General features: G+C 36.6%; 1 protein-coding gene and 1 pseudogene across 1 annotated transcript in view; one reads left to right on the top strand and one right to left on the bottom strand.

Moving 5' to 3' along the window:
- Positions 1–1,380: 1,380 nt before the first annotated feature.
- On the top strand, positions 1,381–3,513 carry LOC101132521 (serine/arginine-rich splicing factor 10-like; annotated as a pseudogene).
- Positions 3,514–8,773: 5,260 nt separating this feature from the next.
- Positions 8,774–25,678, bottom strand: part of MRPL1 (mitochondrial ribosomal protein L1) — a 100,554-nt gene continuing 83,649 nt past the window's right edge. The window contains exons 8-9 of the mRNA XM_004038870.5: positions 11,682–11,763; positions 8,774–9,070 (exon numbers count right to left, since the gene is read on the bottom strand). Of these exons, the coding sequence (XP_004038918.1) occupies positions 8,952–9,070; positions 11,682–11,763 (201 nt within the window). The 3' untranslated portion in view covers positions 8,774–8,951. The remainder of the gene's footprint in view (positions 9,071–11,681; positions 11,764–25,678) is intronic.

Below are 25,678 nucleotides of genomic sequence, written 5' to 3'. Positions count from 1 at the left end.
AGCCAGGAATTTTAGACCAGCCTGGACAACATAGCGAGACCCTACCTCTACAAAAAAAATTAATTAGCCAGTCATGGTGGCATGCTCCTGTAGTCCCAGCTACTCAGGAGGCTGAGGTGGAATGATTGCTAGAGCCCAGAGTTTGAGCTGCAGTGAGCTGTGATCGTACTACCACACTTCAGCCTAGGCAACAGAGCAAGACCCTATCCAAAAAAAAAAAAAAAAAAGAAGAAAGGAAAAACTAAAGTTTTAGGTAGCATATAATGAGATATAGAAAGTGTTAGGCCTTTTATTCATTTAGCAAATACTTCGAGTTTTTTTTTTTTTTTTTGGTTGGCTTTTTATCAATGGGAAGTGACTGAAGAGTCAGAGATGTGGAAAACCTCCAGAGCCAGGATGTCTCCCTTCTACTCTATGTCCGACATAAACATGCAATTTCAGGGAAGAGGGAGACCTCCACATAGGAAGGAGAAAAAGGAAATAAAACAAAATGTTAAGTGGTTGTTTTAGGAATTATGGGTCATTGAGTTCTTTCTTTAAATTCTTAATTATGTTGATTTCTCTACTTGCCAAAATGTAATATGCTTCCATTTGTTTTAGATAAAAACCATACAGGAAAACTTTTTGTTCTTTTGGATACCTTGGATAAAAAGATATACAAATATACCTTCCATTGTTGATAAGAATACATTTCTAATTATATATTTTTATTCAAAAATAAAAATTCAGCCAAGCCCCGGAGCTTGTGCCTGTAATTCCAGCACTTTGGGTGGCTGATGCGGGCAGATAGCTTGAGCCTAGGAATTCGAGACCAGCCTGGGCAACATAGTGAGACCCCATCTCTACAAAAAATAAAACAGCCAAGCATGGTGAGCACCATGGCATGTACCTGTGGTCCCAGCTACTCAGAAGGCTGAGGTGAGAGGATCACTTGAGCCCAGGAGGCCAAGGCTGCAGGGAGGGTGATCGCACCACTGCACTCCAGCTGGTGCTGGATGACACAGCAAAACCTTGTCTCAAAAAAATAGTAAAATTTTTAAAGTAAAAAACAAAAATTTAATTGAAGATATCAATTTTTATTTTAAAAATATTGATATTTACAAGCAAGCTTTTGTGACTAATTATGCTGCTGCTTAGTTTTGAGAACTATAGTTCTCAAAGCACTAGAAAAGGTGTTTGGCTCGTTATTATGCGAAAAATATAATCCAAACAAAACAAACAAAAACTAACGGTACTCAATGGCTAGAGTAAAACACAAAAACAACGGGTTCTGAAATAATGCACCTAAAATCTTCTTGTAATTATGGCTTGACAATTTTTAAAGCTCTATAGGTTCAGTAACATGATATGTGGGATTTGCTTGTAAGTTCTGCAGAAGGGATGACGACAAGCTGGGGGCTGGGTACGTGGAAGGGACAGGTAAAATGGGAACAATAGCAGGATATTGATCATTGCTGAAGCTGAGTGGCTATTCATTATTGTATTTTCTTCATATTTGAAAAATTCTATAATAAAAGTTTTAAAAAGAATTTTTACAAACCTCTAAATACGCATGATCACAGAAACAGAAAGCAACCTCTGTTATATTCCCAAAACAGAATGAAATAAACAAACAAAAAATTCACTCTGAAATAAAGCTCCAGGTGGCCTATAAAGTGTTTTGTGTTTTCTATTTGTACAGGCAAGTGAGAAAACAATTATTGACCAGTAAGTACACAACTGTTTTGAAGTTGTATGAAAGGCTGTTATCGCCACCTACTGGACACTGTTATTGACTACTTGCTGTAAAAAATTAAGATTTTTTTAAAACCAACAATCATTATTTAATAGGTCCCCCCATCCCATCTTAAGCATCTAGTTAACAAAACAGTATAAATAAAACCATCAAATTTATATTTTTATTTGTTTTTATATTAGTAATGCTAATTAATGTTATGTTACATCACTTCTTAGTGTGAAATGCTCCCTGCTAAAAAGGTATATATCATAAAATTTTGGTTTGAAAGTACATTAATGATCATCCTATGATGTTCTTGTTTTACAGAAGATCACAGAACTTGAATTGTTTGCCCATAGGGTAAGAACCCAGAATTTAAATTATTTGTACATGGGGATAGTCCAGAAAGTTATAAACTAGTCCTGGCTCTTAAGTTCAGTGCATTATCTTTTTTTCATTTGTCTTTTAAAATCTAGACCTATATTGCAAATTTTATATCTTTTATAACTTGGCTAATTGCACACACCAGTGATTCTCCACTCTGGTGCATCAGAATGACTTGTGAAAGTTTTAAAATAAAGCTGGCACCAAAGCCGGAGATTTTTGTATCCAGCCAGGGTTAAAAGAACTATTAGTAGATACCAGTGGTTCTCAAAGTGTGGTCCCTGGACAAGCATCATGATCATGATTATCATCATCATCATCATCATCATCATCATCATCATCATTATCATCATCATCTCGCCATCACCTGGTTAGAAATGCAAATGTTCACAGACCACCCCAGAGTACTGGGTGGGGGGCTGTAATTTGTGTTTTGCAAGCCTCCAAGTAATTTGGATACAAGCTAAAGTTTGAGAATAACTATTATTTACTACAAAACCGGTAAATTTCTACTCTTTTACATACAAGAATTAATTTAGCTGTAGTAGAGCCCTCTGGCTGTGCGTGTCTGAGGATCAGCCTCTGAGGGCTGGACAGTTTGCTGAGCCCCTTAGTGTCCTCTGGCGCTGACTCACACAGCGGTCACGTCCAGCTACCTGCGTCCTCCAGGGTGCCTCTGTTCATCAGGAATGCAGCCAGTAACAGCAGGTTCAAAGATTTATGGCATGAATTTGGTCATTATGATCCTATAGTTGATGTGTATGTTCCACTTGATTTCTACACTCACTGTCCAAGAGGAGTTGCTTATGTTCAATTGGAAGATGTTCGTGATGCTGAAGATGCTTTACATAATTTGGACAGAAAGTGGATTTGTGGATGTCAAATGGAAACAGTTTGCACAGGGGGATTGGAAGACCCCAAATCAGATGAAAGCAAAGGAAGGTAGGAGTGTGTACAGTTCTTCACGCTATGATTATAACAGATATAGATGTTCTAGAAACCAAAGTTATGAAAGAAGATCAAGAAGTCGGTCTTTTGCTTACATCTATAGAAGATCTTGTAGTCCTAGAAAGAGTGGATGGACTGGAAGACCATGGTGTGGCAGAAGCCATTCCAACAATGATAGAGTCAAACACTGAAATCAGTCTTTTTCAAGATCTAAATCCAATTCAAGATCAAGGTCCAAGTCCCAGCCCAAGAAAGAAATGAAGGCTAAATCGTGTTCTAGGTCTGCATCGCATGCCAAAACTAGAGGCACCTCTAAAACAGATTCCAAAACATATTACAAGTCTTGCTCAAGACATAAAAAGGAATCAAGGAAAAAAGAACCGCCCCAGTCAAGGTCACAGTCTAGGCCTAGGTCAAAATCTAGATCAAGATCTTGGACTAGTCCTAAATCCAGTGGCCACTGATAGTATAAACCATGATCATTTTTAGGCACGTATCGTTCATTCACTCATAGATTGGTTTACTTAAATTATCAGGAATACAATGTTGCAATGATGTTTAACAAACACTTGTTAGTTTTCCCTGTACCAGGCAATGGTTATATTAAAATGATATGCTGTTGAGAAGCCACTCTTGAGTCCAGTTTGTTTAGTGCTATGCGCAGCTACCAATTTGTTGTGTCTGTGTATATTTTTGTAAAGATTCTCGTTTTTATGCTTGAAGTATTTGGTGAAAAGATGTTGGTTAACCATAATTTGCAACATTGTCTTACTAAACTTTCATATTCATATTTGGTAGAACTGTTAACCTAGGAAGGAGTAAGATAAGAGTGTTACAAAAGTGAAGTTGTAGCCACAGTACAACACTGACTACTCAGACACATTTAGGTTCAGTGTGGACCTTTATGTCTTATCAAGATGTCTAGGCCCTTGATAATAGTTTATGATGCAATGTGGATTAGTTCTTTTGTTAACTCCACCGTCTTGGGGAATAATGCCAACTGAGTTATGTAGTATTTTCAAGGAGATTAAGTTTTTGACTGAAACATGGAGCCTTTGCTTTTTTTCTGATTTCTATAGACTTGGAACAAGAAAACATCAGAAAGACTCACCTTAAAATCTGAGGGGGTCAATGATGGCAGAAACAATTTTAAGGGGAAAAGAATGTTCTTATGTGGTTATTCTAAAATTTAAGAAGTACTGTTGACCATAACATTGATTAGTTTTCTTACTGCCCTTAGAAACGAGTGAATTGTTTCAAAGTAGGCTATGTGTCGGGGGGGGTGGGGGGGGTGGGGGGGAGGGGGGCGGGTGTATAGTGTAAAATAACTGAAATGTTGATGCTTACAGCACTTGGCCTATACATTCGTATCAAAATTTGCCTGCTTCATGTGGGAGGCTTGCTTTTCGCACCTCAGTTTATTTAATGTGAGGCAAGTTCAAAAACAACACGTTCATTCTAGATGATTCTGTGGTGCCATGAAATTTAAAATGATTTTGGAAAAAAAGATTAGTCAGTTTTAAGCATGAGTCACATCTTTTGAATTTTTGACTACCAGTGTAGTACCTGACTAAAAATAAAGAAATAATACCCTTTACCATTTATAATTTCTAGTATTCCTCTGAAAGATTGTTTTGGGGACAAAAGTGACTTGACATGTCTAATCTCATATTGGATAAAAAGCTAGCATCTTTTAAAATCTCAGATTGCTTGCTTAAAGATATAAGTAAGAATTATGGAGAAGCAATTCGTTGAAGAGGATTACTTATTTCAGTTGTTTTTAGTAATCTAGGCTTTGTCTGTAGAGAACAAAACGATGGCAGTAAGCTGAGATAGCTCGATTGGGAGAGTATTAGACTGAGAACAAAACGATGATTTTTAAATACTACATGCTAAGTGCTTAAGGGGTTGATTGTAGGACCTTTGTATATTTGATAGTATTTCTTCCATTTCTTTAGTGTTTACAGTTAATGTTCTGTTCTGCTACGCAATCATTTATATGCATGTTTTTTTACTTTTTAAAGATTTTCCTGGATGTATAAACAACAAAAAGTGTATTTAAAACTGTAGCAGTAGTTTGCAGTTCTAGAGGAGAGGAAAGTTGTAGGGCTAAACTTTCTACTTTTTTTCTTGTAGAAGCTTCTAAAAAGGCATTTTATAGTTCTCTTTAACAAATATTGTGTACAGCTCTTAAAACATCAATATTTGGATCAAAGCAAGACCCAGCTTATTTTCTGCTTGTTGTAAATTAAGCAAAGAGAAATAAAAAACTTTATTTTATGAAGGAAAATTTTTCCCTTCATTTTGCTATAATAAAAACAAAATGAAGAAAAAAGATTTGATTTACTGTTCTCTAAGAAAAAAGAGATTTAAATTTAGTAATATAGTGTGATTTTACTCTTTTTCCAGAAGCATACACTGAACAAAGCTCTAGTTAGCCAATAGGAAAAATGCTCTAATGGAAGAGTGGAGAGTAATTTATTCATAGGCCAGTTAATAAGACCCTGGTATGTTCCTGACTAGAGCAAATTTTCCAACCATATTTCCTTATTCTGGCTTGTTCTGCTCAGTAAGTTACCTTTGTAAGACATAATAAGGTCTTTTAGTCACATCAGACCTTTTGACCTAGGAATGCCACTTCTGAAAATTAGAAAATAAATTACGCTCCAAGGATTTCTCCAAAGCACTGTAAATAATGAGGGGAAGGGGATCCTGGAGTTAGTTAAATGTACAACAATTGAGGAATGAGTCCATAAAATAGAACATCAACAGGATGGAATATTGTTCAACCATTAAAATGATGCTTTTCATATGGCATTTTAAATATAGGAAATGCTTACTTTATAACATGTACACACACAGATACATACACACTCACAACTGAAGACAACAAAGTACTAAAATATTAATGCTGGTTATCCTTGAGTAATAGATTATGAGTGATTTTAAAAATATTTAATCAGTATTTTTCAATAAATTTTTCAGTAACGACTTATCCATTAATTAAAAGAAAATCTACAAATAGCAGAGCTTCTACTTTGTGAATTGAGATCTTCAAATAATGATTAATCTGTAAGCTTTTAAAAAACAACTGTGGGAAATGGGTAGGTATCTTTATCTCCATCCTACATTACTCTTTCCTCATCCCACTCTAACTCTTCTACTTCTACTTTCTTCACATCGGCCTGCCGTAATTCATTAACTAGAAATACCAAGAAACTGAAGGTGATTATTCAATATTTTAAAATTTTAAAACTGTTCAATTAAATGATCTTAGAATATATATTTTAAAAAAGAGGTAAAATAGCCCAATGGTTAAAAGAGCCTAAGGGCTTTAAAATTAGATAGACCTGGGTTTCAATCTTTGCCACTTAGGAGACCTCCTGCAAGTTTCACTTTCCTTATCTGTGAAATGGGAGTACCACTCTGCTCAGTGAATTGCTGTGAGGATGAAATGAGAGGATGCATCTAAAGTATAAGATGGTAGTATGCATTTGTTAGTCTGTTTTGTGTTGTTATAGCAGAATACCTGAGAAGGTAATTTATGAAGCACAGAGATTAATTCCTTGCAGTCTGTAGGCTGGAAGACCATGGGGAGCAGCTGGCTTCTAGTGATAACCTTCTTGCTGTGGTCATCCCACTGTAGAAGGCAGAAGGGCAAGAGAGGGCAAGAGGAGGTAAGTCGGGGAGGAAGAAAGAGCAAGCAAGCATGCAAGGTGTGCCCAAGAGTTCCTTGCAGTCTTAAGCCCTTTTATTTTTTTACAATTTGTATAAATTTAAGAGGTACAAGTACAGTTGTGTTACACGGATACATTGCTTAGTGGTGGCCTGGGCCTTTTAATGTAACCATTACTCAAATAGTGTATACTGTACTTATTAATTTCTCAACCCTCACCATCCTCCTCCCACCCTCCCTCTCTTCTGAGTCTCCGATGACTATACTCAGCATCAATCCATTCATGACGGCAGAGCCCTCAAGACTTGTACCTCCCATGAGGCCTCATCTCCCAACACTGTTGCATTGAGGATTAAGTTTCCAACACATACTTTTTGAGGGGCACATTCAAACCATAGCAGCACTCAGTAAAAGGTAACTGCTGTTATTGTTTTCTAGTAATGTTATTGCTGTTTTGGGTAAGCAACCCCTAAGTTTTAATTTTTCTGTGGGGGGATAAAAAAGCTTAGTGGGGTACTGTGGCTATTCAGTCATTGGGACGTCTCAGATCACTAACATTTCAAAAAGAATTTGGGAGACCTATATGGAGCTGTCAAAATTTCCTTTACAAAGTAGGTATTAATCAATTTTCCCTCAAATGTCTTGTACAGCTGATGTTTGCAAACTATGCTCTTATCACTAACCCACACTAGAGTTAATTGTTATGTCTGAATTCTCTTTAATGGTTTCTCCTTCTGCTTGTTTCTATGAGGCTGGGAGGGTTGAACTGCATAACATCCCACATTCTGAACTGGCCTAATTATTCCCACTTGAGGTCAGTTGCTTTGTCCCACCATCTCCTATATCTTCTGTAAACTGAGATGTAGGTCTATAAGCTTGATTAGATTTAAGCAGAACAGCCTTGGGAAGAATAAATACTTCATTGGTAGTGATGAACTTCATCTTGAAACATGTCTATTCCTTGGCCAAGTTGAGTGTGCAGATTCTGTGTGCTCTAGGCAGATTTATGGTTCCCAAATAGATCAATGCAAAATGAATCAAAATAATTCGTGTTATTAGAAATCCAATTGTTTTAAAATCATACATTTTGGATTGTGAGAATAGTGTTACCCAGCTCTTCTTCAAAAAAGATTTTACCTTGAAAAGCTAGAGCTGGCAAGTCAACACCAAAACTAAAATAAAATGAGGCGCATTAATGAAAAAAAACAAAACAAAACAAAAAACAAAGCAGGTATTTAAACCCCACCAACAAATTCACCATCACTATTATTTCATAAAAGAAAATTCATTCGAATAATCCCTAAAAAAGTGGAAGATACTTCAAGTAATCATTCCCAAGAAAGGACAGCTGGCAACTGCATGCCAAAAATTACCCTTATTTTTTTCACTTTGTCATATATCAGTAAGCACTTAAGGATTAACATCGGTCTGCAAACTGGTACTTGATGCAAGGTGCTTTACTTCTTGGCCTGATTTTTAATCCATGAATGAAGTTGTTCTAGCTACTTCATGGGAATGTTCATTCGACAAACACTAACCAAACATTTGTTATACTATTAAGCAGAGAAATTCAGGAGCAAATGAGGTCACGTATATGAAAACACTGCATACAGTGCCTTGTAGACTGCAAAGCATCATAAAAATATGTGGTATTATTACAAATGTATATATTACATATATAATTATATAATAATATATATTACATATACATATTATATATATAATTACAAACTGATTCCTAAAAAGAGATTACCCAACATACGTTTTAGTGACTTAGTAATTTTCTATATTCATGCTATCACAAATAGTATTCAGAATTCTTTAGAATGCTTATTTTCCTTTTTTTTTTTTTAAAGAAAATAGCTATATTTGTGATGTAGCTCATGATTCTGCCATTTTCTGCTTTACGGGAACTGAGGATGTTACTATTCCCTCAGATGGTTATGACTCCCAAGGGAAAGTTATTAAGCCAGAAACTGCTGCTATAATTACCAGTACGTAGACTCTGGATTCTAAAAAAGAAAATGTCACAGGGTCTAAAAGGCAGGTTCAGACAAAGAGAAAATTTTATTTTCTTATTCTTGAAATGACTGTACGATTTTTCAATGTTAAAGTTCACTTTCAAGTATGATCAATAACAAGACATCAAATGTAAAAATTATGCAGTTTTATCATTTTCTCCATTGCTTCTTAAACCACTGAAAGTAATTTCACAATTCAACACATTTAGGCATCTTCTTTTTCACTTTCTTCATTTTTTACTTCTTTAGGCAACAGTGGATCAATCTTCAGTAATAAACCTTCACTTGTTGAACTACGAAGGAAAGCACGTACCACAAAGGGACCTGGAAACAAAAACGAGAATCAACTTTGATTTTTATATCGCAATACCACCTCATGAGCAAATACAGTAGGTCCTCACTTAATATTGTCACTAGGTTCTTGGAAACTGCAACTTTAAGCAAAACAACTTATAAAGAAACCAATTGTACCATAGGCTAATTAATAAGAGTTAAGTTTCTCAGGCATATTTCTAGTCACAAAAATATCACCAAGCTTCTAAATAAAGAGCTCAAACAATTCTAATATTAACCATTGAAATAAATTTGAACTATAAATACATTTAAGATTAATAAAAGCAATAATTATTTACCCAACTGTGGTTGAATCAGAGTGACAGGAGTCATAGTGGTGGTGACTTAAATCAAAGACTAAGTGTTTGCAAAGTGAAAACTGTAAGAAGCGCCTTCTGCCACCGTGCAGTTCAAAAACAAACTAACAAATATGGTTGCCTCACTAAGTGCTTTCATACCACATCATTTATTGTCCTGCATTTGTATGATTATCATATACTTTGCCCATTTTTATTTTACAATAGTTTGTATTCATTAATTCATCTTCCAACTCCCTTATTCCAGTCCAGGGTTGTGGGAGGCCAAAGCCTATCCTGGCAGGTCAGAGCATAGGTGGGAATGATCTCCGGATAAGCAGCATCTCATTGCAGGGCACACGTACACAACCCACACACTAACTCACACCGGGACCATGCAGACATACCAATTAACCTAACATGCCACCTTTGGGATGCGGGAGGAAACTGAAGTACCCAGAGAACCCATGCAGACATGAGGAGAACATGCAAATTCCACACAGACAGTGGCTCTGGCCAGGAATCTATTTTTTTCTTATCAATGTTATAATAAAATAACATTGAACAAAAGGATGTTATTCAAGGACCTGCTGTACAAATATACAACAGGAAAACTTATAGAACTCATGTCATATTTTCAATGAAAAGTACTGTATTACTGAACTAATATTGTGAATTATAAGAAGGGGAAGATAGTTTCATTTCTAGAATAGAAGACAAACTAGTTGTACTCTAGAATATTAGAGATTTATCCTTCAAACTACACATACTCACTAATAATTCATTTCTCTCTTCCAGAAGATGATCACCTAGAATTTATTTTATTGCAAAGTCAACAGTGAAGGGAGCAGGTGGTGATATTTACATTTGATGGAAATGTTATAAATATTTATTTAAAACAGTCAGCACAGATGCTACCTTTGTGTTACCACACAGTTGGTAAAATTCCCTAAAAACTAAAATGCTTTTCATAAGAACAACGTTAAGTGGCTTCATTTAAAATAGCAAAAAGACAGCCGGACACCGTGGCTCACACCTGTAATCCCAGTACTTTGGGAGGCCAAGGTAGGTGGATCACCTGAGGTCAGGAGTTCGAGACCAGCCTGGCCAACATGGTGAAACCCCACCGCTACTAAAAATACAAAAATTAGCTGGCATGGTGGCAGGTGCCTGTAATCCCAGCTACTTGGGAGACTGAGGCAGAAGAATTGCTTGAACCCGGGAGGCGGAGGTTGCAGTGAGCTGACATCAAACCACTGCACTCCAGCCTGGGTGACAGAGTGAGACTCCGTCTCAAAAACTAAAATAAAATGGCAAAAAGAGAATCACAACATTTAAACATGCTAAGGGGCTTCATATGAAATAGCAAAAAGAGAATAACAACATTTTGAGGATTTGCTGTCCATCATCTACTCCTACTATTGTCTCAAGAGGATCCTGTACTGAAATCAAAGTTATCTGTGGACTATAAGAATCCATACACACCCAATTACTTAGTAGTATGGCCATATTTAGGGCAAGAAAATTAACAAGGGTGGTATTTATTCACCAGTATGGTTAACTCCCAAAGAAGGTAAAAAAATAGCTTAAGATTGTGTTTTAATTATAAACTTGGTTATAAAACTAAACCTGACAAATTCTTATCATGGTAAGCCTACAAATGAGTAGTCAATTGAGTATAATGGACCCTTGCTTGGCTTCAAGCAGCCACAAGTGAAATTTGTCTGAGGAAGGAATTTGAACAGCACACAACACAATGATAAAGAAACTGGATGCCTGTGTTCTAGCCTACTACACAGCTTCCACATCTCAATTGAGTTGAGTGATTCTCTATGAGTCACCTCATTTATAAATGACTCTCATGACATAATAAAATGATCTTCTTTCTTTCCTGTAATAAATAAATAAGATTAAGAAAACTAATTGCTAGTGCCAATGACAAAGTGAATGATCTGGTTTCAAAATACCATTTTAGAAATAATTTTAGTCCCTAACATCATTGTAAGTTTAAAGCAATCAGTTACAGTTTTCTTTCAAACTTTGTTACATTTATTATTAGTAATAATGTGGGAATCTACAGAGCTTTCAGGATGCATTCCTTATTAATGCTAGAGAAATCCTTTGGAGAATTAAATTTTATTTATTTAATCCCTGGAAATATAAAACTTGCATGTTAACTTGATTTTTTATTTAATATTTTACATTTTGCTATTATACTTGCATGTTAATTTGACTTTTTTCTTCATATTTTACATTTTAAAGTATCACAGGGTCATAGGGAAGTCTACCCTCAGCAAACCACTTACCCAAATTCAGCGGTCTGTGCCTACAAACTTCATTAATAACTGCTTGCAGATTGGCAGCTATCTGGTCACTTGACATATCCAACTGAAAGAAAATAATATACATAACATTAATGATGAGAAAGCAAGAAGATAATAAATTATTCTAGACTATTTTTCAAATAGTAAACCAATGCAAATTATCTAGTAAGTGACCCTACTGTGAAAGGGGAAAACCTCTATAGCTCTGTTTCAAATGCCACATTTACATGTCTTCACATGTCAAGATTTAATAGATTTATAGAACATATTATAGCAAACTGAAGTTGAAGTTTTTCCACTTGAGAGTCCTTGACTTCCAAGTAATTTCCCTAAAGCATATCTTGGAGCAGAATACATCATTCCCTACACCCACCCCCCAAGAAAACAGTGATATTTTCTCATGAAGTTTGTTGATTTAAAGGAAACTAAGAAAATGTTTAGAAATTAATGTTTTCTTGAGTCCAAAATAAAACTGCTTGCTACATGCATTCAGACAATACATATCTCACACACAGACAATTTCAGGATGTTGTGCTAACATTCTAATTTTTCAAACACTATGCAATAACAATTATCTTGTCATTTAGCAGTAAGTAAATATACAGTGAATGAGTTCTATTCATAAAACTCCTAAACCCAAATTACACCCTTGAAAAGTCTTTGTGTTTATTATTCAAATTCAATTACTCTTATTCTTCCTAAATATTCCAGTTAAAATCCGTTATATTACATTCAAATGTTTACAGGATTTTGCACTGTGCCAAATAAATCAATTTTTAAAAGTTCATGGCTGGGCACGGTGGCTCATGCCTGTAATCCCAGCACTTTGGGAGGCCAAGGCAGGTGAAGCACCTGAGGTCAGGAGTTTGAGACCTGCCTGGCCAACACGGTGAAACCCTGTCTCTACTAAAAATACAAAAATTAGCCAAGTGTGGTGGCAGATGCCGGTAATCCCAGCTACTCGGGAGGCTGAGGCAGGAGAATCACTTGGTCCCAGGAGGCAGAGGTTGCAGTGAGCTGAGATTGTGCCACTGCACTCCAGCCTGGGTGACAAGAATGAAACTCTGTCTCAAAAAAAAAAAAAAAACAAGAAGAAGAAGATTCATATAAAATTATAGTAGCTTAACAGGCAAAATTTATACAGTACAACTGTTGAAGTTCAAACAAGATTTCTGTTTTCCAAAGACTCTGAGAGCACTGTGAGAAATGTGCCCCGCATAAGCATAAAGAGAATTCCTCCTTAAAAAATCCTTTTATCATCATCCAACAGCATTTATTCAACACCCACTTGGGCATGATGCAGTACCAAATCCTAAATGAGAAAGGTTGGACATTACTGCAGGAATTCTCACTTTATGCCAATTCTTAACTAGAAGTTCTGAGAGGAAAAAAAATAAAAGCAATGCTTAGTTCACCTTATTAATAAGTCCATACACCGTACAGACTTTAATTTACATTGAAGCAAGTAGTTCACTGGCAGGGAAGGCACCTTACATATTTTATGTTGAAAAATAAAAAAGAAAAGGCTAAAGGCATCAGCATGTGTCCCTGCCTTCAATTCCCCTCTTAATTCTCTACTTTACCTCAAATTGTCCTTCTTTCTATTATCAACTGAAGTAACCATCACAGCTCTAATCAATTCTACACCCCCTGCTAAAGACCTATACCTACTTTAAATTTGGAAAAGAGATAAAGAAAAAGCAAGGTTTCCAACCTATCTTTTTAAACAGTTATAATCTATATTGGTATATTATATACATTAAACTTCTCAGATTTTTGTAACTATACTTTCTGCAGCTTTATATTGCCATTCCTCTAGCAAGCTAAAATGACAATATATGTTTCAGAAATATAAAACAATTATGTTCCCTGCAACTTTCATGATTAGGATGGTTTCAATGATTTTATCAATTTAAGTTTAAAAAAACCACAAAAATGTTTTAAAACACAGTTTATACTTTTATTCAAATTTTAGCATCTTTAATATATAGTACTGTGCCCTCTACTGAATTTTAAAATATATGTATAATACTTTTTATTTTAGATATTGTGCAAAATTATGGAAATGTTACATATCTCATAGGCATTACTGTGATTATTTAATTGGCTAATGACAAGATAGACAGCTGTGTAGGCAAACAAAATGTATATGTGCATGAGTTTTATCAAAACTTGCAAACGAAATTCATCTGGGATGACAATGATCTAGAGAGAACTCAGGAAAGCAAACTTGCAAGGTTTTCTGCCTACTTCTCAGTTAGTCTGCACTTCCAATAGTGCTTTCCCATGTAATAACATTTTGTGGTCTTAAGGAGGCAGGACGACTACTTTGAGGAGATAATATTATCCATTATATTACCAACAGCACATTATATGATTTGGTACAGCAAGGGAAAAACAAACAGGGACAGGGTTGATCTTGAAGGGGATATAGGACTATGTTAAGCACCATATTTGTGCCTGTGCATATATGTGTATTTGAATATATAACAGTCACAAAACTATATATGTTTAACTAAAGTGATTATCCACTGCAAGACAAAACAGTTATTCCTTATTCTGAAGCATACATGTTTTCAAACAAAAAGACCGCTTTACTGAATCTTACTGTCTGCTTAGCATCCCTTACTATGTCGGAAACCATTCCCTAAGCAGACTAGATGGGAAGACTTCTACAAAAGATGTCAGGGTAGTGGCTCAGTGGACACAGGTGAACTTTATGTCTCTATCTCTGTTTTAACACTCAGATTTTCCTTTTTTGTGTAATTCCTAACCTTTTTATTCAATAACTTTCTTATCATTATGAGAAAACTAAAAATCAGTGGTTCTTAACCTTTTTTTTTTGTCCCATTGAGATGCACATGTCATAATTCATCTCAGGGCAAAATATAATCACAAGCATGTCCAAGCCAGTGATTCTTAAACATTTCTAGGTCACTGAGTCTTGCTACAGAAAAATGCACATAAAGAACTTAGTCTACACTACCAGGGTCTTCACAGATTCTCTGATTTAAAAGAAAGGGGATAAAAGAAGAAAGACTCCTGGGGAAAGTGTCTGAGTTAAAAAGGATCCTTGGACCACACTCTGAGAACCACTACTACAGAGGTTAGTCTGTCCAAATATTTTGGAGGACTAAGGATTGCTGTGGGAAGTCAGGGACCCTGAACGGAGGGGAGGGACTGGCTGGAGCCGTGGCAGAGGAACATAAATTGTGAATATTTCATTTTAATATGCACATGTATCAGTTCCCAAAATTATTAGTTTTATAATTTCTTATACCTGTCTTTACTGCAATCTCTGAACATAAATTGTGAAGATTTCATGGACATTTATCAGTTCCCAAATAATACTCTTATAATTTCTTACGCCTGTCTTACTTTAATCTCTTAATCCTGTTATCTTCATAAGCTGAGGATGTACGTCACCTCAGGACCACTGTGATGACTGCATTAACTGTACAAATTGATTGTAAAACGTGTGCTTAAACAATATAAAATCAGTGCACTTTCAAAAAGAACAGAATAACAGTGATTTTAGGGAACAAGGGAAGACAACCATAAGGTCTGACTGCCTGTGGGGTCGGGCAGAATAGAGCCATATTTTTCTTCTTGCAGAGAGCCTATAAACGGACGTGCAAGTAGGAACAATATCACTCAATTCTTTTAAATATGAAGACCCTAGGAAAAGAATTGCATTCCTGGGGGGAGGTCTATAAACGGCCGCTCTGGGAGTGTCTGTCTTATGCGGTTGAGATAAGGATTGAAATACGCCCTGGTCTCCTGCAGTACCCTCAGTCTTATTAGGGTGGGGGAAAAATCCCCACCCTGGTGAATTTGAGGTCAGACCAGTTCTCTGCTCTCGAAACCTGTTTTATGTTGTTTGAGATGTTTATCAAGACAATACGTGCACAGTTGAACATGGACCCTTATCAGGAGTTTTTGATTTTCCCCTTTGCCTTGTGATCTTTGCTTTGCCCTTTGCCTTGTGATCTTTATTGGCCTCAGAAGCATGTGATCTTTGTTCTCCTTTTTGCCCTTTGAAGCATGTGATCTTTGTGACCTACTCCCTGTTCATACACCCCTTCCCCTTTTGAAGTCCTCAATAAAAACCTGCTGGTTTTGTGGCTCAGGTGGGCATCACGGTCCTAGCGATATGTGATATCACCCCCAGAGGCCCAGCTGTAAAATTCCTCTCTTTATACTCTTTATTTCTCAGCCGGCCGACACTTATGGAATATAGAAAGAACTTACGATGAAATATTGGGGGCAGGTTCCACCGATAAAGGATTACAGTGTGAATAAAGGATTTTTACAATCTTACAGAAGACAGAACTTAAAAAAAAAAAAAAAGCAAAGTACACATACATGATTTTTAAACATTCACATGTTCCTTCTAAAGTGGCAGCTTCTATTACTATAACTGTTCTGATAGTCTCTAGATGACTAATCACCTTTGACTGAAAACTGAAGAGAGGACTGCTGCTTTGGATAAGCACTTGTTAGACCAGTCGTCCTCCAAAATCTCTTCCAAATGTAATATTCTAAGACTATATAAAGTGTGGCCTGGCAGACAGCTTTTGAAGATGAGCCAAAACTCTTAATTTCCATGACTCCTAACAGTCTAAACCAAGAAAAGAAAGGTTATCTGTATGTCTCCTACATAACATAAAGTAGTAGTAGTAGTAATAATAATAATAATAATAATAATAATAATTGATGGTGCAGCTCTGTTTATTGGGTACTTACTTTGGGCCAAACTCTGAGTGTTCACATAGATATTCTTATTCATTTCTCCCAAGAACCCTATGAGGTAGGTGCTATTATTATCCTTTATTTACACTTATAAACTGAGACTCGGAAAACTCTGTAACTTATTCATGAGCACACACATGGTAAGGAGTGGCCAAATAGCTACATGTCTGAGCACTTAAGGCAGACAAACCCCACTTCCACCACCTTACTAGCTTATGACTCTAGACGCAGCTATTACAAGTTCGTGATCTTTATATAAGGAAAATGAAGTATCAGTTGTCTGAGAAACACAATTGAGCGTGTTGTATACTAAGGGGAGAAAAAGGGAAACTAAGTGAAACACTAAAAGAATATACATTTAAGATGGAAAAATAAGAATTTTTCTCTCTGCCTAATGAATCCTTTAGTGCCTTCCTAATTTTTAGATGTTAATACCATACAACTTAGCAACATTTACTTAACCCTCACTCTGTCAAGCAACACATGGAACCAGGAACAGGAAGGTGAATAAGATACAAACCTCGCCCTTGAGATTACAATCTAGACACTAAAACACAACATAAGAAATACCACTTTATATGAACAAAGTGCTACAAGGGCACAGAGGAGGAAGTAATTGACACGGAAGGCTTTACTCATCACGAAAAAAGGTAGTATCTAAGCTGAGTCTTAAAGGATGGAGAATTTTGAAGGACAAAGAGGATCTTCTAGGCAGAGGGACCAGCATAAGGTAATGTGAGACAAAGGTGGATCAGGAGAGCCCACAGACCCTTTGAAGGAAGCAGATTGCTCCGACAGGCCCCAGAGACAGCTGAAAAACTGTGCTGCTATCCATGGCTGTGAGACCTGAAGACAGTTCACATCATAGTACTCTGTGCAGACATGCCCCAGTACCAGCCTGGAGTCTGGTAACTGCTGGGTGGCCAGATCCAGAAGAGAAATAACGATCACTACAGTTTGGCTATCAGGAAGCCCCATCCCTAGGGGAAGGAGGGGAGCACTACATCAGTGGAACACCTGGTGGGACAAAAGAATCTGAACAGCAGCCCTTGAGCCTCAGAACTTCCCTCTGACGTAGTCTGCCCAAATAAGAAACCAGAAAAACAATTGTGATAATATAACAAAACCAAAGTTCTTAAACATCCCCCTAAAAGATCACACTAGCTTATCAGCAATGGATCGCAATGGATCCAAACCAAGAAGAAATCCCTGAATTGCCAGGAAAAGAATTCAGAAGGTCGATTATTAAGCTAATCAAGGAGGCACCAGAGAAAGGTGAAGTCCAACTTAATGAAATAAAAAATGTGATACAAGATATGAAGGGAAAAATGTTCAGTGAACTAGATACCATAAATAAAAAATAATCACAACTTCCGAAAATGAAGGACACACTTAAAAGAAATGCAAAATGCACTGTAAAGTCTCAGCAATAGAATCGAACAAGCAGAATAAAGAATTTCAGAGCTTGAAGACAAGATTTTTGAATTAACTCAATCTACAAAGAGAAAGAAAAGAGAATCAACATAAATAAATAAACAAAGCCTCCAAAAAGTTGGGATTATGTTAAATGACCAAAACTAAGAATAACTGGTGTTCCTGAGGAAGAAAAGAAATCTAAAAGTTTGAAAAACATATTTGAGGGAATAATCAAGGAAAACTTCCCAGCGTGGCTAGAGATCTAAATACATAGCAGCTCAAAGAACACCTGGGAAATTTATCACAAAAAGATCATTGCCTAGACATGTAGTCATCAGGTTATCCAAAGCCAAGATGAAGGAAAGGATCTTAAAAGCTGCGAGGAAAAGCACCAGGTAACCTAAAAAGGAAAACCCATCAGATTAACAGCAGATTTCTCCACAGAAACCCTACAAGCTAGAAGGAATTAGGGCCCCATCTTCAGCCTCCTTAAAAAAAAAAATTATTGGCCAATAATTTTGCATCCAGTGAAACTAAGCTTCATAAATGAAGGAAATACACAATCTTTTTCAGACAAACAAATGCTGAGAGAATTTGCCACTACCAAACCAGCACTACAAGAACTGCTAAAAGGAGCTCTAAATCTTGAAACAAATCCTTGAAATACACACCAAAATGAACCTCCTTAAAACATAAATCTCACAGGACCTATAAAACAAGGACATAATAAATTTTAAGAAAGGGTATCAGGCAACAAATAACGCAATGAATAGAATAGTACCTCACATCTCAATACTAATGTTGAATGTAAGTGGCCTAAATGCTCTACTTAAAAGATACAGAATAGCAGAATGGATAAGAATTAACCAACCAAGTATCTGCTGTCTTCAAGAGACTCACCTAACACATAAGGACTCAAATCAACTTAAGGTAAAGAGGTGGGAAAAAATTAATCCAAACAAATGGGACACCAAAAGTGAGCAGGAGTAGCTATTCTTATATCAGACAAAACAAACTTTAAAAAAACAGCAGTTAAAAAAGACAAAGACATTATATTTTGACATTATATAAAGACAAAAGAACTTGTCCAACAGGAAAATATCACAATCCTAAATATATATGCATTAACGCTGGAGCTCCCAAATTTATAAAACAACTACTACTAGATCTAAGAAATGAGATAGACAGCAACACAATAATAGTGGCAGATTTCAAAACTAAACTGACAGCACTAGACAGGCCATCAAGACAGAAAGTCAACAAAGAAACAATGGATTTAAAATATACCCTAGATCAAATGAGCTTAACAGATATTTACACAACATTCTACCCAACAACTGCAAAATATACATTCCATTCATCAGCACATGGAACAGTCTCCAAGATAGATCATAGGATAGGCCATAAAACAAGTCTCGATAAATTTAAGAAAACTGAAATTATATCAAGTACTCTCTCAGACCACAGTGGAATAAAAGTAGAAATCAACTCCAAAAGGAACCCTCAAAACCACAGAAATTAAACAGCCTGCTCCTGAATGATGATAGGGTTAACAATAAAATCAAGATGGAAATTAAAAAATTCTTTGAACTGAATGATAATAGTGACACAACCTATCAAAATCTTTGGGATTCAGTAAACGGAGTGCTAAGAGGAAAGTTCATAGCCTTCAATGCCACATCAAAAAATCTGAAAGAGCAAAAACAGACAATCTAAAGTCACACCTCAAAGAACTAGAGAAACAAGAATAAACCAAACCCAAACCCAGCAGAAGAAAAGAAATAACCAAGATCAGAGCAGAACTAAATGCAATGGAAACAAACAAACAAAAAACAATACAAAAGATAAATGAAACAAATGGATGGTTCTTTGAAAAGATAAATAAAATCGATAGATGATTACCAAGATTAATGAAGAAAAAGAGAAAATCCAAATATGCTCAATTAGAAATGAAACAGGAGATATTAAAACTGATACCACAGAAATACAAAAGATCATTAAAGGCTACTCTGATACTTTTACGCACATAGAAAACCTAGAAGAGATGGATAAATTCCTGGAAATAGACAACCCTCCCAGATTAAACCAGGAAGAAATAGAAACTCTGAACAAACCAATAATAAGCAGTGAGGTTGAAATGGTTAAAAACAACAACAACAACAAAACTGCCAACAAAAAATTCCAGGACCAGATGAATTCACAGCTGAATTATATCAGACATTCAAAGAAGAACTGGTACTGATCCTACTGACACTATTCCACAAGATAGAGAAATAGGGAATCTTCCCTAAATTGTTCTATGAAGCTGATATCACCCTAATACCAAAACCAGGAAAGAACATAACAAAAAAAGAAAACTACAGATCAATATCTCTGACGAATATAGATGCAAAAATCCTCCTTTTTTTTTTTTTTTGAGGCAGAGTTTTGCTCTTTTTACCAAGGCTGGAGTGCAATTGCGTGATTCTGGATCACGGCAACCTCTGCCTCCTGGGTTCAAGCGATTCTCCTGCCTCAACCTCCCAAGTAGCTGGGATTACAGGCATGTGCCACCATGCCCGGCTAATTTTGTATTTTTAGTAGACATGGGGTTTCACTATGGTGGCCAGGGGGGTCTTGAACTCCTGACATCAGGTGATCCACCCACCTCGGTCTCCCAAAGTGCTAGGATTACAGGCACCGCTAGGATTGAGCCACCGCGCCCAGCCTATAGATGCAAAAATCCTTAACAAAATACTAGCTGACCAAATCCAACAGTATATCAAAAAGATAATCCACTATGACCTGGGGTTCATATCAGGATGCAGGCATAGTTTAACATATGCAAATTAATAAATGTGATACACCACATAAACAGAATTAAAAACAAAAATCACATGATCATTTCAATAGATGCAGAAAAAAGCATTTAACATAAGTCAGCATCCCTTAATGATTGAAACCCTCAGCAAAATCAGCATAGATGGGACACACCTTAATGTAATAAAAGCCACGATGACAAACCCACAGCCAACAAAATACTGAATGGGGAAAAGTTGAAAACTTGAACCCTGAGAACTGGAACAAGACAAGGAGGATGCCCACTCTCACCACTTCTATTTGACATTGTACTGGAAGTCCTAGCCAGAGCAATTAGACAAGAGAAAGAAAAAAAGGGCATCCAAATCAATAAAGAGGAAGTCAAATTGTCACTGTTTGCTGATGATATGATCATATACCTAGAAAACTCTAAAGACTCCTTCAAAAAGCTCCTATAACTGATAAATGAATTCAGCAAAGTTTCAAGATACAAAATTAATGTAAACAAATCAGTAGGTCTGCTATACACCAACAGCAACCAAGCTGAGAATCAAGTCAAGAACTCAACCCTCTTTACAATAGCTCCAAAAAATAAAATAAAATACTTAGGAGTATACCTAACCAAAGAGGTAAAAGACCTCTACAAGGAAAACTACAAAACACTGCTGAAAGAAATCATAGACAACACCCACAAATGGAAACATATCCCATGCTCATGGATGGGCAGAATCAATATTGTGAAAATGACCATACTGTCAAAAGCAATATACAAATTAAGTGCAACTCCTATCAAAATACCGACATCATTCTTCACAGAACTAGAAAAAAAATCCTAAAATTTATATGGAACCAGAATGAGCCCACATAGCCAAAGCAAGACTAAGCAAAAAGAACAAATCTGGAGGCATCATATTACCTGACTTCAAACTATACTATAAGGCCATAGTCACCAAAACAGCATGGTACTGGTATAAAAATAGGCACATAGACCAATGGAACAGAATAGAGAACCCAGACATAAAACCAAATACTTACAGCCAATTCATCTTTGACAAAGCAAACAAAAACATAAAGTGGAGAAAGGACACCCTATTCAACAAATAGTGCTGGGATAACTGGCAAGCCACATGTAGAAGAATAAAACTGGATCCTCATCTCTTACCTTATACAAAAATCAACTCAAGATGGATCAAGGACTTAAAATCTAAGACCTGAAACTATAAAAATTCTAGAAGATAACATCGGAAAAACCCTTTTAGACATTGGCTTAGGCAACGACTTCATGTCCAAAACACCCAAAAGCAAATGCAACAAAAACAAAGATAAATAGATGGAACTTCATTAAACTAAAAAGCTTCTGCACAGCAAAAGAAACAATCAGCAGAGTAAACAGACAACCCAAAGAGTGGGAGAAAATCTTTGCAATCTATACATCAGACAAAGGACTAATATCCAGAATCTAGAAGAAACTCAAAGAAATCGGGAAGAAAAAAAACAAACAATCCCATCAAAAAGAAGGCTAAGGACATGGAGAGACAATTCTCAAAAGAAGACACACAAATCCCAACAAACATGAAAAATGCTCAACATCACTAATGATCAGGGAAATGCACATCAAAACCACAATGCGATACCACCTTACCCCTGCAAGAAAAGCAACCTGGATGGAATTGGGGACCATTTTTCTAAGTGAAGTAACTCAGGAATGGAAAACCAAACATCGTATGTTCTCACTCATAAGAGGGAGCTAAGCTATAGGATGCAAAGGCATAAGAATGATATAGTGGACTTTGGGGAATCAGGGGAAAGGGTGGGAGGGGAGTGAGGGATAAAAGACTACACTTTGGGTACAGTGTACACTGCTCGGGTGATGAGTGTACCAAAATCTCAGAAATCACCACTAAAGAACTTACTCCTGTAACCAAACACCACCTGTTCCCCAAGAACTGATTGAAATAAAAAAATAAAAGGTGGATCAGGGGACCATGAGGTAGCTCATTGTATCTAGGTCCAGGGTTACGAACTCAAATGCCTACAGTGGCCAAAGTGGGAAACATGTACAAGTGAGGAGGACTGGGTTTAGGTGCATATGCTTATACCATGTGTGTGATACAGGTTGTGCTGAGGTGGAGAGCAACCACTAGGGGTGGAGATGGCAGAGTTGCTACAACTAAGGGTTAACAGACTGAGGGCTGTGGTGCCAATGTCCTCAGAACTCCTGATTTGTCAAGAACAGCTAAAAATCTGGATTTTTATGGGATACTGTCCAGTATTTAAATCCTGATTCAATAAGACAAAACAAACCACCACCACTATTTGGGCCCAAAAAAGTAAGACCAGTGGCCAAATTCAGCCTGCAAGCTGCCATTTGTCACTCTGGTCTTCCATTTGCACAACTAAAAACAGCAGGAAATACTGAATTTGAACCAGAGGGAGTGATCTGAAACTAGGTTGCAAAGGGATTTAAAGGTAAAGATCTTAGAAAATACCCCGTCAGCAGTGAAAAGCCATTTGATGTTTCTAAGCAGATAAATGGTATATCTGATCTATGTTTTAGAAAGAATTCTAGAAGAGTATGAAACAGGAGTTGGCATACTTTCTTTGTAAATGGTAAGGCAGTAAATATTTTAGGTTTTGCAGGCCAAATGGCCTCTGTCACAATTCTTCCACTTCTGCTGTTCTGGTGCAAAAGAAATCATAGACAATACATAAATGAGCACAGTTGTATTCTAACAAAACTTTCTTTACAAAAACAGGTGGAGAGCTGGATTTGGTTTGCTGACTCCTGGGACAGAAGACAGACTGAAGGATGTCTGAGGAAATGAATGAGTAAAAGCCACCATTTTTGTTTTGTAAGTTTTTGCTATAGCAGAAGTATTTTTTGTTTTGTTTTTTTAAAGAAAGCTTTGTTGGATCCTGATAGACTTCTGGTTTCCTACTATGTATCTATTATGCAGTTGAGACTTAGGGTTTCCTACTATGTATCTACTATGCAGTTGTCTGGCTAAGAAATGCATTGTCATTTAAAATTTTTTTAAATGCTTAGCAGTGGTTTCAGTAGCTGATATAAACTTTACATATGCATTTGAAACAAGTTTCTTCAAGATTCACAATGAAGACTCAAATCTGAAAGGAAAAAAGGCATTTAGTACCCTATATTCTAAAGAAAGATGCCAACAATTAAGGCCACCAAAAAGGTCCTACCATAATCAACACCCAACCCAAGAGGCAGCAGAAGCCAAGTGAGGAGGAAAGCCTCCAAGAGGTTCATCTGTAAAGACTGGGTGGTACCTGCAGGAAGGAGAGACTGAATGACTGAACATATGCTATATGAAGGAAATCAAACCACCCAAAATGGGGACCACAAATATGGGCGGGGAAGTAGAGGCATTTGGGTTTTCCCCCTTAATCTCCTCTTTAGGCATCTACCCCAGAGCAGTTAGGCCTGGAAAAGGCACTGGGGGCCAGGTACTTAGAACTGAGTATTCTAAGATCAAACCTGGGAGGCTCAAATCGCAATAAGCGCTCCCCACTCAGGACACACAAGCCATCAAAGCCTGGCTCCAAATTAGTCAAGGGAAATCTTTGGATATGAGATTAGAGTTTTGAACTGGAACATAGGCACTGGAACTATGAGATCTGTCTAGTATGCGTGCGTCTAACACAGAAGGGAAGTAGTACTGGGCACAGTTGAAAGAGAATGAAGAAAATGATGTCATGTTTATACCCACTAAATTCACCTTTCTTCTTTTTTTTTTGAGACAGCATTTTACTCTGTCACCCAGACTGGAGTGCAATGACACTAACACACCTCATTACAGCCTCGGCCTCCTGGCCTCAAGCAATCTTCCTATCTCAGCCTCTCAAGTAGCCAGGACCACAGGCATGCGCCACCACGCTGGGCTAATTTTTAAAATTTTTATAGAGATGGGGTCTCACCTTGCTGCCCAGGCTACTCTTGAACTCCTTGGCTCAGGCGATTCTCCCATCTCGGCTTCCCAAAGTGCTGGGATTACAGGCATGAGCCATCGTACCTTGTCTAAATTCAGATTTTTTAATAAACAATGACACATTTGTACATAGACACAGAATGCATTCTGTGTGTATGAGAGCCTTGAATTTATGTTCATTAGAATATTTATAATAATGAGATATTAGAAACAGGACTTGGCATACTTTCTTTGTAAATGGTAAGGCAGTAAATATTTTAGGTTTTGCAGGCCAAATGGCCTCTGTCACAATTCTTCCACTTCTGCTGTTCTGGTGCAAAAGAAATCATAGACAATACATAAATGAGCACAGTTGTATTCTAACAAAACTTTCTCTACAAAAACAGGTGGAGAGCTGGATTTGGTTTGCTGACTCCTGGGACAGAAGACAGACTGAAGGATGTCTGAGGAAATGAATGAGTAAAAGTCACCATTTTTGTTTTGCAAGTCTTTGCTATAGCAGAAGCATTTTTTGTTTTGTTTTGTTTTGTTTTTAAAGAAAGCTTTGTAGGATCCTGATAGACTTCCGGTTTCCTATGTATCTATTATGCCCAACAAAAGAAATAAAGTTGAATAAATAATTATATATCTACATAATCGGTTATGAAACAGCTATTAGAATACTTTGCAAGGATTTTAATGACATGGGAAAGTGTTCAAGATACAGTGTTAAAGGGAAAAGAATACGAAACTCAATATATAATAGCAATTACATAAAAAAAAAGTCCATACAGAAAGAGCAGTAATAAAAAGTACTAAAATGGTGAATGATTACAGGAATTTTGAACGATTTTTGTATTCTTACCTAGACGATTCAGTATTTTCTAAATATTTCATTATGTGCATTTATTACCTCTTAATAAAAAAAATTAGTTTTAGTTTAGCATTTAAAATTATTTAAACTAGCCCTTTAAGATGCTATAAAATGCAAGACAGAGTTTACTTTTTTTTTTTTTTTTTTTGAGACATAGCCTTGCTCTGTCGCCCAGGCTGGAGGGCAGTGGCGCAATCTTGGCTCACTGC

This window comes from Gorilla gorilla, chromosome 3 (genome assembly GCF_029281585.2).
Source record: "Gorilla gorilla gorilla isolate KB3781 chromosome 3, NHGRI_mGorGor1-v2.1_pri, whole genome shotgun sequence".
Lineage (NCBI taxonomy): Eukaryota > Metazoa > Chordata > Mammalia > Primates > Hominidae > Gorilla > Gorilla gorilla.
The sequence above is the reverse complement of the archived record's forward strand: the minus strand, read 5'-3'. Positions and strand labels throughout refer to the sequence as shown.